Source organism: Procambarus clarkii, chromosome 44, assembly GCF_040958095.1.
Source record: "Procambarus clarkii isolate CNS0578487 chromosome 44, FALCON_Pclarkii_2.0, whole genome shotgun sequence".
NCBI classification, from domain to species: domain Eukaryota; kingdom Metazoa; phylum Arthropoda; class Malacostraca; order Decapoda; family Cambaridae; genus Procambarus; species Procambarus clarkii.
This window is the reverse complement of record NC_091193.1, coordinates 24,649,059-24,666,618: the sequence shown is the minus strand read 5'-3', so window position 1 is coordinate 24,666,618 and position 17,560 is coordinate 24,649,059. Positions and strand designations below refer to the sequence as shown.

General features: G+C 46.8%; 1 protein-coding gene across 1 annotated transcript in view; it reads left to right on the top strand.

Moving 5' to 3' along the window:
* LOC123745408 (uncharacterized) overlaps positions 1 to 16,504 on the top strand; it is a 137,244-nt gene extending 120,740 nt beyond the window's left edge. Inside the window, exon 8 of the mRNA XM_045725935.2 lies at positions 10,578 to 16,504. Coding sequence (XP_045581891.1) covers positions 10,578 to 11,605 — 1,028 coding nt within the window. The 3' untranslated portion in view covers positions 11,606 to 16,504. The remainder of the gene's footprint in view (positions 1 to 10,577) is intronic.
* Positions 16,505 to 17,560: the final 1,056 nt, after the last annotated feature.

Here is a 17,560-nt window from a genome sequence, read left to right as displayed (position 1 = left end):
TGAGTTTTGTTCCTTGTTTGTACTCCAGTTCACTGATCATGATATGCGGGTGCAGGCAGCTTCGGCGTTGTATGCTCGATTTAGGTTGTTGCAATGTGCTAGGTTGGTTACTACCCCGGATGGCCCGAGACTGCCCGGTTTGGGTTATATGGACCCGGACTTGGGGGTGTCAGTCGCCTCGACTTTGGTTCCGTCCGCACCCACTTGTCCTTAGCCCTTCTGTTGTTCGTCCTGGTGCTCCCCCGCCCCTTCCCCCTCCCTTGCTTCCGGCTCTGAAGCGTCTGAGGGTTTTGGAGTCGGGGCAAGGTTTAGTTGGCATTTAGACCCGGGTGGTTTCAGGGGATGCCCCTTCCGGTGTTACGACAGAGGCATTCGAGCCTGGTCCTCCAGCTGGAGCTTCTGGGTCTGACCAGTGGGCCCCCTTCGTTCCTGCTTTTTCGGCTGCTCCTGCCTTTTCTTTTGAGGCGGGGGGTTTGGAGAACAGCTCGGCCCTGGGTCCTGGTGTAGAGGTTCCCGGGGCGGGGAAGGGCAGAATTTGGGCCCGTTTTACCCCACTTGGGTTTTGTACCAGAATTTAGGATTCTAATCGTGGCTTCTTGTTGCAGGGGGTGGGGTTTTCTTATCTCCCCTCGTACGAGTTTGATATGGCATCACCATCTCCCCGGGTTCCCTTGGGTACTTCAGTCCTTTCCTTCCGGATGTTTTCGGCCTCTCGCATCCCGCCTCATAAAGTGCGGGAGGCCATTGCGGCTTACCTCCTGCACGATCCGGATTACGTCTCGATAATGGATTTTGCGTTTTTTCAGTTTGGTTCTTTGTTTCCTTACTGGGTGCATTACGAGGTTCCGGAGTCGTCCTGGTTGGCAGACTGTCCTATCTTTTCGTTGGGGCACGTGGCATACGTTCTGTCAGTCTTGCACGCTTGAGTGGCGAGAGGCCCTTACGGTAGTTCAGGCTTAATTGGGGGGCGAGTTTGAGCACTTCAATGCGTGTTTATTCGCTCCTGCCCTTGGGATGTTGGCCTGGTACAGCTTCACATGCAGGTTCCTTCCCTTTCAGCTGCCCTGGTTGCTGAGGACTTGCGTGCCAGTGGTCATATTGGCCTCAGTCTTGTGTTTCTTTTCCCCTTCTTGAGCCGCTTCTGGCCATCCTGGTCTCTGGACAGCGTGCTCTTTCTTCTCCTCGGTTGGTGGTGGCCCCTTCGGTTCGGGTTTGTTTTGACAGCTCTTTTCCTGTTGGCGTTTGCCTCTAAGGCTCGGGTCGCTGAGCTTCTTGATCTCCTTCGGTCATGGTGTTTGGTTTGTTCAGTTGCAGCCGTCTCCCTCTTCTGGCACGGGGTGAGGCTGCAGCATTCCGGGCAGGGGGGGGGATCTTTGGTTTGTTGGTGCTTGGTTAGTCGGGCCGGGGGTGCATCGTGTTTTGTGTTCGGTTGCAGCCCTCGCTGTTATTTGCGCGCCGCGGCTTCTGTGTCCTGGGCGCACTTTGGGCTGATCCAGTTCCGTTCTTCCCTGTTCGCGGGAGAAGGTGTCCCGGGTCACCCGCCGTGTTATTGCGGCTAGCCAGCCTGTGTTCTTGCCCGTGCACATGGCGTTCGTGGTTTCGCTGTTCTTGCTGCCGTCTTGGTGGCGTGTCCTTGTTGACTTCAGGTGCGGGGGCTTTTTGGCGGTCATACAGGGGCCTGGCTGCTCACTGTCTCGTGTCATTCCCGGGCTCATTTGGGCCTGTGTCGCCTTGGGTTGGTGGTTGCAGCCAGTTGTCTCGCTTTCTGTTGAAGGGTGCGTGGTGTTCGCCTCCCGGATCCGTCCCTTTGACTGTCCTCTGTGGGTAGTTAGCTCCATAGAGCCGACAGGGCTCCCCCCAGAAAACCAGCATTGAACGTAATGAAACGCCATTTTCTGGGTGAGACTCGGAGGCTCCCCGGCAACCCTCCCTCCCTCCGTGCTGCGGTTTTTCGCGTGTTTTGACATCCAGCCTCAGAACTGATGGGTGGATAGCCGGCGTGAGAAATCTGGAGCTCCCCCTTTCACCTCCCGGGGAGGGGGGAGCTGCGCAAACAGCGGCGCGGTGACGTGTGACGTCATACTTGTTTGCTTGTTTTCTGTTGGGGAGTTCTATTCACTAGTTTGACTTTTGGTAGCAATTTTCACCAGAATAGGGGTTTGTTTTGGGATGCTTACCTTTCTGGATGTTTGACCCGGTCGATGGCAGACATAGAACACGGGAGTTTCTATAGACCATTGCTCCCCTTGCCTCTCTGAGGGGGCCAGGTTCTGGCCGTGGTCCTCGGTAGGCCTTAAGAACTCCATACACATGACTGATGCCAAAGTGTGACATTAGCATATCAGCCTGGTATAGCTCCGGGGAGCCTCCGGGTATCACCCAGAAAATGGCGTTTCATTACATTCAACGCTGATTTTTGGCCTTTGCTGTTTGCAGAGTCAGCTTATTCTAGTTGTCGTCCCATGTTGGACTTGTTGGTTCTCAGGGAGGTGGGGGGCTGTGGGGGTTTTCCCGGAAGGATCATGCCAGGGCTCGGGGTTCCTCCCGTCGTGGTAGGCCAGTTATCTTAAGGTAATCTTGAGATGATTTTTGGACTTAGCATCCCCGCGGCCTGGTCCTCGACCAAGCCTCCTTTTTGTTACTCACCCCCCGGGAAGCAGCCCTTAGCAGCTGTCTAACTCCCAGGTACCTATTTACTGCTAGGTAACAGGGGCATCAGGGTGAAAGAAACACTTTGCCCATTTGTCTCCATCTCCACTGGGGATTGAACCCGGAACCTCAGGACTACGAATCCGATGAGCTGTCCACTCAGCTGTCAGGCGCTGTCAGTGGGGCCAGTTTTTTGTGCCGGCGCAGGCTTCAGAACCGATGACAACAACTAGTTGGTGCGGTGATCGCTCTGTTCGTAAGTCGACTTCTCGTAAGGGATGTTGGCCTCTTCGCGGTTCGTCCCATTGATAGGGCGATGCGGGGAAGGCTCGTGCCGTTTGCTCAAGCCTGGTCCCACAAATTGTGCACTTTTCGGGTCGTTTCTTGTGGCCTGCAGTGGTGTTGGGTGGCCCATCCTCCTCCAGGGGATTCAGGGTTGATGGGGCCGGGGCAGGTCACTTCTCCTGCACTCTGTTGAGTCATCTTGGAGTGGGTTCACTTGGGCGTGGTCGAAACGTCCTCGTCCCTCAGGTGGGTTTCCCGCCTGTTTCCAGTTACGAATCAGGACTGCTTGGACCTGCAGTGCATTCTGGACTTGTCCCATCTGAACCCTTAGGTCTATTGTCCCTCAATTTTGAATGACTACTCTGTCCCATGTCTGGCTTCTTTTGGAGCCGGGCGCTTGGATAGTGTCCCTGGACCTCCGGGAAGCTTATTGGCATGTCCCTATTCATTCGGGTTTCAGGGATTTGTTTGGTTTTGTTGTGTGGTATCAGGCTTCCTGCTTTCGTTGCCTTCAATTCAACTTGAATCTGGCAACTCGCATGTTCACGCGCCTTACCCAGGTTTTGGTGGCCCATCTGAGTCTCTTAGGGGTTCGGGGTCTTGCCTTCCTCGACGACTGGCTGGTGTGGGCTCCCAGCTGGTCCCCATGTCTGCTCGCCAGGGATTTGGTTCTTTTCCTGATCACCGGGTTCGGGTTCCTGGTGAACTGGAGGAAGTCTCAGGTTTGGTCTTGGCTGGGTCTTGTGTGGGACTCTTGGACCGCTTCCTTGTCTCTCCCTCTGGAGGCTGTGCTACGGCTGCGGTCCTGCCGTCAGTAGTTTGTGGAGTGGTTCTCCCCCGGTCACTAGGCGATTGCTCGAAAAGTTGTGCGGGAGTCTGAACGTTGCCTTGATGGTCTACCCGCCAGGCCAGGTTTGGCTTTTTCAGCTGTTCTGGTTCCTTCAGTGATATTCCTTTTGCCTCTCTAGTGATCATTGGGTTTTGCCTCCGAGCGCTTTACGTTGGCTGCGTCATCGCCGGCTTCCTCTTCGGGTTTTTTGGTTCTCATTGCGTTGGCGCCTACCCGAGCCCTCGCTCGGTGTGTTCACGGACGCACAGTCACTTGGCTGGGGTTTTGTGACCAGTGCTTACCAGGCTGGCCAGGGGCGATGCAGTCTGTTCCTTCACCGGGCCCACAGCACTGTGTGGGAGTTCTCGGCCGTTTGGATGTCGCTTCAGAGGGTTCAGGTCACTTGTGGATCGACGATCCAGCTCCATTCGGACTGCTCCCCGATGGTTCATTACCTGAACCACAGTGGTTCGATGCGGTCCTTGGCTCTTTGGGGCCGGTCACTTCTGGTGACTTGTCTGCTGAGTTCTCGGGATTTGCCTCTCCTGACTGTTCACGTTCGAGGGATGTCCAACATCCTGGCAGATGGCCTGCCGGGTTTAATTTCCCTGACCACGGAATGGATGGTCGACACCGACTTGTTCAGTCAGCTTTGCTGGAAGTTCGGTCTCCCAGAGGTTGACCTCCTTGTGTCGGCATGGTCGAGGCGTCTCCCGATATATGTTGTGCACTTCTCTGAATTCAAAGCCATCGGGTCGTCGATGGACTGGTCGAGGTGGGGTTCCCTTTAACTCTTTTCCCTGGTTCTCTGTTGCTCCAGGTCCTGGCTCGCTTGGAGATTTGGCAAGGGGAGAGTTGTCATGTTGGCCCCTTTGTGGCTGGACCAGCTTTGGTTTCAGGCACTGCTTGCTTGTTGTCCGAACCCGAGGATCTGTCTGCGACTCCGCCTCTTTCAGCAGATTGGGCCAGTCTGTTACGTAGCTGGTTCGATCTTCTCAAGTCTTCATGTGTAGTTTTTCTGACACAGTTCTACCACCACTTAACAGGAATTGATAAAATCGATAGGGAAGATTTCCTGAGACCTGGAACTTTAAGAACAAGAGGTCATAGATTTAAACTAGTTAAACACAGATGCCGAAGAAATATAAGAAAATTCACTTTCGCAAACAGAGTGGTAGACGGTTGGAACAAGTTAGGTGAGAAGGTGGTGGAGGCCAAAACCGTTAGTAGTTTCAAAGCGTTATATGACAAAGAGTGCTGGGAAGACGGGCCACCACGAGCGTAGCTCATCCTGTAACTACACTTAGGTAATTACTTGTATGGTGAGCAGGTGGCTTTGTTGATGATGTTTCACCTTTGTGCTTCATCTCGACAGCAGTATGACGTTTCCTGGCGGTCCTTTTGATATTTCTTGTCCCTCCGTAGGTTTTCTTCTGTTTCAGATCAATGTATTGTACTTTCTTGGTTGTTTCAAGACCTTTATCTTATGCCGAATACTGTCACCTCGTATTGCGTGGCACTGGTGGAGCTGCTTCGTTTTGCGTTCGGGGTGGATGTTACTTCGGCTCAGTTCTGCACGCTGTCTCGTGCGTTGTTTTACCTCTGGCCTGCTCATATACTGCCAGAGCCGTCCTAGTCATTGGACCGGGTGCTTTCTTTTCTCTCTTCTCCTTGGTTTGTTGTGGCCCCTTCAGTTCCATATTGTTTTACTAAGGCTTTTTTTTTTTTTTCTCCTGTTGGCGTTGGCCTCTGGTGGTCGGGTTGGGGAGCTTCATGCTCTCCTCCGGCACAAAGGTTTCTGCTCTTTTGGTCCTGGTGGTAGGTCTGTTTCTTTACAGCCATCTCCTTTTCTGACAAAAAATGAAACTGCTGCTTTCCAGAGGGGTCCCTGGGTTTTTATGTGTGGTTGGTTCGGCCGGGGGGTGCATCATGTGTTGTAACCCGTTGCGGGTCTTTTCCGTTACCTGCACGCCACGGCCTCAGTGGCCGGGAATGCGCTTTGTGTTGACCTGGTTTCCCTTCTTCATTGTTCCAGGGTTCGGGTCTCTCAGGTCGTCCGCAGGGTTATTCGGTCCAGCCAGCCTGCGATCTACCCTCGTGCCCATGACGTTCATATGTTTTCTGCGTTGGCTGCCGTCTTTGGTAATGTCTTGGGCTGACATTCGGGCACGGGAACCCTTGGAAACCCTTAGAGGGCACGTGGGTCTGATAGATGTGTCCCCCGGAGTCACCCCTCGCTTCCTGCGTGTTCTGTTGCTTGCTTGTGACTCAGTTTACCCAATCTAATGATGACGTTCTACGGGTACAGGCGGCTCAAGCATTGCATGTGCGCTTTAGGTTGTTGCAACACGTTAGGTTGGTTCCTCACCCAGATGCACAGAGGCTGCCTCATTTTGCCTATAGGGACCCGGATCTGGGAGTTGGGGTTGCTTCGATCTTGGTTCAGTCCGTGCCCCCTCGTCCTTTCCCCTGTTGTGGTTCGTTCTGGTCCCCCCCCCCCCTCCCCTCCTGCTTCCGGCTCCGAAAAGTCTGAGGGTTTCGTAGTCGAAACAGGGTTTAGATGGTCTTGAGACTGGCAGTCTCGGGGGATGCCCCTTCCGGTGTGTCGATGGAGGCATTCGAGTCCGATCCCCCAGCCAAAGCCTCTGGGTCTGACCAGTGGGCCTCCTCCTGTCCAGCTTACTCGGCTGCGCTGGCCTTTTCTTTAGGGGTCGGTGCTCTGGGGGATGACTTCCAGGGAGGGGCTGACTTGGGGGCCTTGGGCCCCACTGGACCTCGCCTTGGTTTTTCTACCCTCTGAGCGGGGCTTATTGTTAGTCCTGGCCCTAGTTAGGCATGTGTCACATAGGGTCGGTGGTTGCAGCCAGTTTTCTTGACTTCGAATTGGGGAGTGAGTGGCGACCTCCTCCTGGGTAAGTCCCTCTTGTTTTATCTTTGGTTAAGTGGCTCAGGGAGCCGAAGGGGCTCCCCTAAGAAAACCAGCGTTGAATGTAATTAAACGGCATTTCCTGGGTGAGACCCAGAGGCTCCTTGGTAACCCTCCCTCCATCCGGTTGGCAGGTTTCTGGGGGGAGCCCTTTCGGCTCCCTGGAGTTTACCAGGCTGATATGCTAATGTCACTCTTTGGCATCAGTTATGGGTATGGAGTTCTGTGGGCCTACCGTAGACCACGGCCAGAACCTGGCCCCCTCAGAGAGGCATGAGGAGCAATGGCTTATAGAAGCCCTGGCGGCTTACCTCCTGTGTGGCCCGGATTATGCCTCGGTGATGGATCCGTCGTCTTTCAGGTTTGGGACTTCGTTCCCTTTCTGGGTCCGTTATGAGGTTCCAGAGTTGTCCTGGCTGGCGGACTGTCCTGTGTTTGCTTTGGAGGCTTGGCATTCTTTCTGTCGTTCCCGCACGCTTGAGTGGCGCGAGGCTTCGACAATGGTTCAGGTTTTCCTGGGGGGAGGGGGGGGGCGATCTTGAGCACCTCAATGAGTGCTTGTTTGCGTCTGCACATCCCCGGGATGTTGGTGTCATGCAGCTCCATCCCTCCTGGAGCTGTCTTCGGACTAGCTTGAGGAGGGCGTGGGGACACTTGGGGCCATTCCTGGGTCCGGTGCCTTGGGCTCGGCGGCTCACCCATTGGCTTCCTTGTTAAAGCTCTTTGCACCAATCCTGCTGGATGCAGTTTTGCTGTTTTATGCTTCCCGGCTTGCGTGTCGGCAGGCGGTGTTTGCCTCCTCTGGAATCGGCCTGGGCCCTGGCACTTAGGATGTCTTCGCCTTTTTGTCCTCTGCTTCTTACGGGTTCTGCCATGGCGCAGTATGTGTAGGCTGCTTCGGTTAGTTGTTGTCCTATGTCTGACTTATTGGTTCTCCAGGGGTTCCGGTGGGGGGGGCCTTCCTCGAGGGGTCGTACCAGGGCTCGGGGTTCCTCTTGTCGGGGTTGGTCAGTGGTGCCAGTTTCAGGTCCAGTGGTGCCAGTTTCAGGTCCAGCCCCACCTTCGTCTGGTCTGCGCGGTGTTCGCTCTGTGCGAGGTTCGGGGTCTGGTAAGGGGCGCCGGCCCTTTTGCAGTTCACCCCATTAATGGGGCAATGGCTTGCGCTGTTCGCTCATGCTTAGCCCACGATTTATGGGCTTTTCGGGTTGTTTCTTTCGGCCTGTGGTGGGCCCCTACTTCAGGGTGTTCGGGGCTGGCAGAGCAGGCCTCTTTCCGTACGCTGTATCTGGTCATCTTGGAGTGGGTTCGCTTGGGCGTGGTCGAAACGACGACGTCCCTCAGATGGGTTTCCCCGTCTGTTCCCAGTACTGAAATGGGGCTGTGCGGACCTGCAGTTCATTTTGGACTTGTCCCGTCTGAACTCCTGCATTCATTGACCCTCCTTTCGAATGACTACACTGTCCCAGGTTCGGCTCCTGTTGGCGCCGGGCTCTTGGATGGTGTCCATGGACCTCTGGGATGCTTATTGGCACATCCCAATTCATCGGGTTCAGGGACTGGCTCAGTTTTGTTGTGGTGCGTCAGGGTTACTGGTTTCAGTGTCTCCCATTCGGGTTGAACCTGGCGCCTCGCATGTTCACCCGCCTTACCCGGGTCGTCGTGACCCGTCTGCATCTTTTAGGTGTTCGGGTGTTGGTATCCTACCTTGACGACAAGCTGATTTGGGCTCCCAGCTGGTCCTCTTGTCAGCTAGCCAGAGATTTGGTTCTTTCCCAACTCGCCTGGTTCAGGTTCTTGGTGAACTGGAGGAAGTCCCATCTGGTTCTTTCCCAGGTTCGGACCTGGCTTGGTCTTGTGTGGACTCTCGGACTGCTTCCTTGTCTCTTCCTCCGGAGTCTCCTGTGGCTGCGGTCCTGCATGCGCCTGTTTCTGGGGGGCTTCCAGGTCACCCAGCAGATGCTTAAGGGTCTGTGCAGGAGCCTGAGCTTCGCGATGATGGTCTACCCACCGGGTTGGGTTTGGCTTTGTTAGCTGTTCTGGTTCCTTCAGGGACGTCCCTTCCGCCTCTCTCATGATCGGCCCTCAGGGGCTTTATGTCGACTGCTGCGTCGCTGGCTTCCTCTTTGGATTTTTCGGGGTTCAGTGCCTTGGCGCCTGCCCGAGCCCTTACTCGATGTGTTCACGGATGCGTCGTCTCTCGGCTGGGGCTTTGTGACCAGTGCTCTCCAGGCCGGCCAGACGGTGGGATCCGTCCTTCCGTCGGGGCCCACAGCATGGTGCGGGAGATCGCGACGGTGTGGTTTACTCTGTGGAGGGTTCAGGTCGCCCGCGTATCGTCAGTCCGGCTCCATTCAGACTGCTCCTTGGTGGTTTATTGCCTGAACCGAGGGGGTTCGATGCGGCCCCTGGCTCTTTGGCGCTGGTTGCTTCGGGTGACTCGTCTGCTGAGTTCTTGGGGTTTGGCTCTCCTGACAGTTCACGTGCGGGGAGTGTCCAACGTCTTGGCAGACGGCCTGTCTCGTTTTGTTCCCCTGTCCACGGAATGAACAGTTGACGCCGACTCCTTCCGTTGGCTCTGCCAGACATTCGGGTGCCCTGAGGTGGACCTAATCGCGTCAGCATGGTTGCGGTGCCTTCCTCTGTACGTGGCGCCCTACCCGACTGCGAGACCGTCGGGGTCGATGCCTTTCGGCAGGACTGGTTGAGCAGGACTAGTCGAGGTAGGGGGTTCCTGTACCTCTTTCCCCCGGTTCAGCTGTTGCTCCAGGTTCTGACTCACTTGAAGACTTACCAGGGGAGAGTAGTCCTGTTGGCCCCGTGGTGGCCGGCCCATCCGTGGTTTCAGGCGCTGGTTGCTCGGGTGTCCGAACCCGGAGGTTTTCCCGTGGCTCCGCTTCTTCCAGCGGATTGGACCGGAGCGTTACGTAGCTGGTTCGATCTTCTCCTCGAGTCTTCACGTATGGTGTTTTTGACTCAAATTTATCATCTCTATGGTGCTCAGGTGACTTCCTTGTTAGTGTCCCACCTGCTTGGTGGGACACTACAGGGGTTTGTTTTGGAACGCTTTCTTTTACTTTTTTCTTTTACCTTTCTGGGTGCCTGACTCGGTCGATGACAGACATAGATTGCTTCCAACCACGGGGGTTTCTATAGGCCATTGCTCCTCGTGCCTCTTCTGAGGGGGCCAGGTTCTGGCTCCTGGTCCCCTGTAGGCCTATAGAACTTCATACACATGACTGATGCCAAAGTCTGACATTAGCACATCAGCCTGGATAGCTCTGGGGAGCCGTCGGGTCTCGCGCAGAAAATGGCATTTCATTTCATTCAACGCCGGTTTTTTAACCAGATAGGGTTTATTTTGGGGTGTTTTCCTTTCTGGGTGCTTGACCCGGTCGATGGCAGACATAGAATGCTTCCAACCACACAGGGGGTTTCTATAGGCCATTGCTCCCTGTGCCTCTCTGAGGGGGCCAGGTTCTGGCTCGTGGTCCCCGGTAGGCCTAGAACTCCACCCACATTGATTGATGCCAAAAGTTAGGGATATCCATATCAGCCTGGATAGCTCCGGGAGCCTCGGGGACTCACCCAGAAAATGGCATGTCATTACATTCAACACTGATTTTTTGTGCATAGCTAGTATGATCATGTGGAAAAATTTCATGTATAATGTGGAAATTATTTGCTACAATGCCAGCTTACCTTATCAGTAGCCAAGCCATCAAGTGCAATTATTTTGTGAATGTTTCAGGTGCTCCTTCAAGATAAGAATAACAATTTAAGACATTAGACATGTTTGGGGATAATTCACATTTGACCACCCCTCCAGTTTTACAAATGTCTACTTTACTAAAATGTAAAAACTTACTAATATGCTTTCACCTTTTTCAGGCAAGGCTCAGAGGGATGGAATTGATACGTGTGAAGCTGGAGACTCATTAGGGTTGCTAGGGTCAGGTGCTAGTGAGGAGGGAACTCCACCTCCCTTACATCACCATCCTAACCCTATCCTGCTGCCTCCGCAGGCAAGCTTGACACGGCCTCGTATTATGCCTTACCCTCATCTTGGATATGTAGGTTTTCACCCAGGAGGAGGGATGATTAGGTATCCAAGTTTACCCTTGCCACCACAGACACAAGTTGTGGCACCCAGGAATCCTGTTCCACTGAATAGTGATAAGTCAAGCCGAGAAACTACACCACCTGCTCCAGGAGCAGTGCCACTGGTTCAACAAGATCCTCAGTGTTGTTTACGCTCACCATCTGATGTCAGCACAGTACCCAGTACCTTGACTGGAAATAATTTAGGACGAAATGGTGGATCTCCTCACAATGCAGCTCCCCATCCAGATGGTCCACAGCCTCCTGCACCCCACACACCCGTCCCTAGTGTGGCTTCAGCTCCCACTGCGCAGGCAGCTCCTAGCAATTCTTGCACTGGAGCTCCACATAGTAGTGTACAGTACAATGCTCCTGGTTACCCTGTGGTCATGGGTGCACCAATGTTTCAACAATTTCCAGGGTTTATGCCAGCACATAGCTCTGCCCTTTCTAATGGTTTTGTTTCACCGTCTTTACCCCCAAACTTTGCATTTCCTGCAATGGGTAATGGGATAAATGCAGAATTTGTGTATAGTGGACAGTATCCTCTTTTGGGAGGCACCACCCAAGGTGGAGGAGGTCCAGGTACTGCATGTGGCACCCCACCTGGAATCGGACCACCCTCTACACCTGGACAAGGACTTCCGGCAGGACTGCCATATTCTCATTACCCTCCTGCCCTTCCCCACACACCCAATCCGTCCGCTGGTGCCAAGAAGACTTGCTACAACTGTGGGCAGGTAGGTCACCACGGTGCTGAGTGTAAGGAGGCAAATATTGAAGATATGTGCAATGTACCAAAGACTGCCAGGTCTTGAGTACAAAAAAATTGTGGTGCAATAATATATATAACAACTTGTGGCAGCATTTTGAACAGGTACTCACATAAAGATAGACATGGTTGCTGTTTTGAAAGGGATGAACATTTAGTAATGATCATTCTTTATGTGTAATGGTGAGGATGTCATACTGACAGCTTTTTAAGTTTAAAAATGCATTTTAACAGTAATGAGTAGCTAACGGTGAAAATGTCAGAATGAATCATTTTGACAAGTGGAGCACAGTATCCCATAAATATATCTAATTGTTTCATTGTAATGGGACAAGTTGATAGAAAATTTATAAAGCTAATTATTTTTCAACACTTAGTGTGATGTTTAGTTAAAGGAGAAATTATACTTTGTCAGTGAAGTATTAGGAAGTTTTTCAAACATTTCTTAGGTACATTTATTTTGTGATAGTAGAAATGTAACTGTGTGAGTATTCAAGAGGCCAAAGAAGAGTGTTTGTGGTGAGGCCAGTGATTGATGACATACAGCAGTTGGGCTTAGGCTCAGCATTACATAGGATGGTGCTAAAGGGAGGAGAGAGAGATGTTACCACTTTGCTAGCATAACAGGAATTGAAAAAAGCTATTGGTAGATTATTTTTTGCTGGAAGTGTAGCTATCAGTACGTATCAATTTCTTTAGTGGAGCATACATAGTGCTTCAATCTCCCATGCTTCCTTTTAGACAAATCTTGTGCATTCCAGAAATAGGTACAACAGTCTCATAGGTGAATGAACACCTAATTTTTGTTGTATTTACAAATGAAAAAGAGGAATTGCATTTATTGATATAAAGTGATTAACCTACTTCTGAAGTTCTAGTGTCCTGGACTTGTATATATTTTTATGTTGCAGGAATGATATAAATTATGAATGGTTAAATCAAAAGTTGCCTGGATCAACTAGACCGACCCCATTGACTTTCATCATTAATAATCTACCAGCTTGTTACACCCAAGGCTCCTCAATTTGCATTAATTGCCGGTGAATCTTAATTTTGTATATTTTGTTTCTGGAATCATTTGAGGGAAGAAAAATACATGTGAGTAAAACTTTTTAAAAATATAGCAGCTCCTTTAGGATTCTTCAGAATAACATGATAATGTTTTATTAATTATTTTATGAACTTTTGACCCCCAAAAATATTGCAAAATTAAGATTGACTCTGCATCTAAGATGGCCATAGGGAAGCTAATGAGTTACTCCTGTTATAAGAAATGTTTCTTTATTGGACAAGCAATGTGTTGCATTTGAGCTTTTCCCAAGTCTTGTAGTGAAGATAAGATATTGAGAGGAAAGTGAGGGTGTAAGAGAGTACCCGCTTATGTCTTATGAACAGGGTCCAGATGCTTGAGCTCATATTACCTGATGTTATGCAAGGCCATAATATTTTCTAAGTCACTTAGTACCCAGTCATTATTACTTATTTATATTACTTTCATGTGGTGCTTTTTCTGTTTAAGTCAATCAGACCAAGACTATGGTAAAGGATACATAGCTTTTCAAGACTGTGGCTGCTCTAATGTGATACATAGTCCCTTACTTCAGTATCACAGCATTTTATAATGATGCATGTAAGTTTTGTTTTTTGTAAGCAGACACATTTTAGGACAGCTTTACCTGCTCTTGAAATTTTTATATTTTAAAATGATTGATGTAAAGTTTAAATGAAATTTAGCTTTGTATTTAGAAATTGGCACATTATTAAAAATACTAGTTGCTGTAGGTTGATGAGTAGAAGTTGCATATTAAAAAGTAATCAGGGAAGAAAATTTGTCTTAAATATATAATAGTAAGGACTGTATTGTATTTCATAAATATCAGAATATATAATCCTATACAATGATGGCAGGGTATTCACTTGTTACTGCAGCATTGGTACAAAGCTACCACCATAGATTTTAATTGATGTTATTCAGTAATGTTATGTAATACATATTACATAAAAACTGATACTTTTTTATCATTTTGATGATGGGAGGTTGATCCCACCTCCCTCCCCTCCCAACCCCTGGGCAGTAGTGATGTGACATTAGGAAGCAGGACTAACTTATTTGGAAATGTTTGGTGCTTATTTAGCATGACCAACACTGAAGTACTCTCACCTGGTGGGAGCTATGAGCCCACTTTTATTGATACACCAGATCAGTGATTAACCTTGGAATTCTATGTATCTCGATGTGTATAATGAATTCACATCATGTTTGTGTAGATGTCATGCTAACATTGTATGTTTATTGCTATTGATACCAATTATATATTATGTGGCTTCTTCAGGGTTATCTTTGTTCTGTAGCAGCTTCTTCAGTTATGTCATACTTGTCAGTGTGTTAACAATCCAAAGTATTTGATTTTTGTTTTAATTTGATCTTGTGCAAATATTCTCTTAATAAAGTTCTGTACATAGGACAATAGTGTATATAAATAAAATATGGATTAGCAAATCAACAAATCTACAATTTGTCGTATTGGTAAATAATGGACAAATTTTGAAGAGTTTGACATGCAGAAGTCTGTATTTTGCACTGTACATGTACACTAATATTGTAGAATATGTGCACTGTCTCTTAAGAGGATGGGTTAGGTCTGGCTTGGCATATGCCCCTGCAGCTGTTTAGTTTGGGATTTAGAATCTTTCATAAATCTTTATGCATAGGCCTATACAGGATTCGTAACCTTGTAGCTCAAAAAATAGTTTTCCTTGATTAATATCGGTAGATTCTACAATTTTTTCCCCCACTGCTGCAAGAGGTTGAGTTTCTCAAAATCTCTTCTGTCATATTTTTCTATAAATTATTTTAAACTAGAAATATTCATATGTTCAGTTTACCCTGCTGTACATGTCAAAATTTACATTTTCATGTATTGAAGCTGAAGATGCATAACATTTAAATACTTTGCAAACATCAATCATATTGATAATTTTAAACTAATTGGGTACTTTATTACAGTACAGTATGCTTAAAAAATCAGTATCTTTTGAACAAAAAGAAATATATATATATATATGTGTGTGTGTGATTACCCAAGTTTTAAAGTTACTAAATTAGTTTTCAGTTGGGATTTAAGAATTAAATATGAGCTTTGTGATGGCCACAAGTTTGTTACATATCAGTGTGTCCAGAAGAGTCTAGTTGATGGTCAAAGTTCAGTGTTGATTGTTTTTTAAAGGTGTGTTCAGAACTGAGTTATGCAAAGTAGTTTTATTGACATAAGCAGCTATAAGAAAATTATAAGAAATCTTATGTGTTAGATATAGAATTCAGTGCAAATGAAAATTTCAAAATTTTCTTCATGGTGCCTCTATTTATATATATATATGCTGTGTCTACCATCTCATACCTTATGATGACCAATCTTTCCTTTCTTGATTTGTTAAATGTCTGTCTTGCATTTCTCTGTAGATCTCTTCCCTCTTTAGTGAATGTCTTCCTTCTCTTTGTCATTGCTTATATTTACACTTTTTGTGGAAGTGTCTTTTCATAATGTGACTGCATGTCTTCATTATCTGAAAACTGGTGCATCTGTGTATTTATTAGTATATCCCTTTATTTTCATATAAACACTGATGTCGGCTGTTCTTGTGAGTGCTTGTGGCTTTCTGCTAACGTGTTTTGTCCTGTGGGTGAAATCGGTCAGTAAAAATGTCCAAGATTAATTTTAATTTGAGAGAAAAATGTGTGCAAGAGTGTTTAATAATGTGAAGCTAATCGAGTTTGTGTGTGTAGATATGGATGAGAGAAATACATTGTTCATTCCTTTCTTCAATAGTAACAGAAGTCAAGAAAGTCAAGATTTACATCAACTTTTGTATTTATACTCGTAATATGAACATTATTAAGGTAGTCTTATGTTGACCAGTAAGAGATGTAATATGATAATAAATGCAACAAAGTTTCACTGCTTCAAAGAAATTTCTTTGTCAGCCTTGGACGAGTTATATTCTTGGGGCTGAGAATGTTATGACTTCACCCAAATTTATTAGTGGTGTTTTGCAGACTTGTCAGTGTGACAAATCAAGTCATTTCTTCTTGTCAGGTTTTGTCTTCCAGAGTTGGATATGAGTTTAGATAAGGTACTTGAAGTCATTGAATCTCTTCCTCTCTGCAGGCTACGATATACCATTAACATAACACTTGAAGTCATGGTTTGGATACATAAAATGTCTGCAGCAATTGGATTAAGTATTTTGGAAAAAAGAGACAGCTTTTAAAAATTTCTGGAGAACTACAAAGGAATGTAATTGAAATCCAAGTAGAATTGTATCCTCTTGTTATTTATATGCACATTTATTTTAACATTTTTTATCATGTGCTGTTGAGTGTAACGGATATGTATGTTAGCATCTTAAAGTCTTTAGCAGGTTTTTCTTAAACTGTTACAGTAGTGAATGGCTGTATGTGTCTCGGATTCAGAAAAGTTTGTGTTCGTTCAATATTGTCGTACATCTTTCAATACAGAATTTTTTATGGGTAATTGACAAGTATATTTGTATGATTTATTTGTGAATTTAAAGCATATACCAGGTAAAGTACTGTGTACATGATGTAATTGTTCGTAAATATTTATAGTTATGGGAGCTGATCTCTTAGTAATAATGACCAAAGTTGTATCATTTATGTTATGGTAAGCATGAATGAATTTGCTAGTGAGGTAGGGGACTTAGTTTGCCAGTGTGATCTATTGGGTTTACAAGATTTATATTTAGAAAGCAATAAGGCTGTATAAGCAAAATCTTTATCAAAAGGTAAAAAATAAGTACTGTATTTTTTATTTTTGCCCTATAGATGATATTGATTAACCCCCAAAAAAGTATTCAGTATCATTTGCATTTTAATGTTTCTCAGATTTTATGTGGAATTCCCATAGAATTATATATTGTTGTGTATTGCAAGCCTTTATTTACCCGCGTGCCATTCCATGCAACCGACGAGTACTAACAAAGATTTTATCTGCGGCATATGGTAAGCCTTCATGGAATATGAAGGTTATTGATTAAGTCGATATTATTCCTTAGATGTAGCTCCTGGGACAGGACTCTGGTTCCTCACCTTAAATGCTACTTAACAAGTGTGGTTATTACAAAGCATTTAGTACAGTACATTGTTTTTCTTGATGCAATAGAGTTTCTAAGAGTTCGTAAAGGTACAATGAGGATTTATTAGATATTTTCTAGTGTATTATTTAGCTATTGTTCAGGTTATGTATTTTATGGAAGAGATTTAAGTTTTTATTTTATAGAATAATAATGTATGCCTGTGAATTACTTTTGTAATTGTCCTTCACCAGAATGTTAGTGCTCAAGCTTTAGCTATTCTAAGTGCAACTTAGGGTTTCCTGGAGTAGATACCAGTTCTGTTTGAAGTATATGTTTGGTAATGGCTTTCACCCTCGTGCATAACTTACAATTAATTGGATCTTGACTGTGAGGTAACAATCACTCAAATATATTACTGCCCCCTGTATCCTTCACAAGTGTTCTGGCTATGCAAAAAATACTCAAAATAATTTAAGCCAACTTGGTTCTAATTGTTATTACTCAAAACAAAAAAAAGTGGATTAGGAACAATTCTGATTGTACGGAAGTTATGTTAACTAGTGGCATAAAACAGATCAGACAATAGTGTGATATTTAGTAATTTTCTCTTTCAGAAAATATTTTTGTATTGACTTTATTTTAAATGTCAAGAAGAAAATACAAATTTGTACCAGAATGTTTGAGAGTATGTCGGTGTGTGTGCATACATACATGCTTACCTATCTGTGTGTTGAATTAAGGTCCAACTCTTAAGTGCACGCTCGGTCTCTCAAACATAGGTTCAGATAATACTATTCTCTTTGTAGTTCATTGGTTCACGTGAAATAAATATATATATAATATATATATATATTCATATATATATTCATATATATATATATATATATATATATATATATATATATAT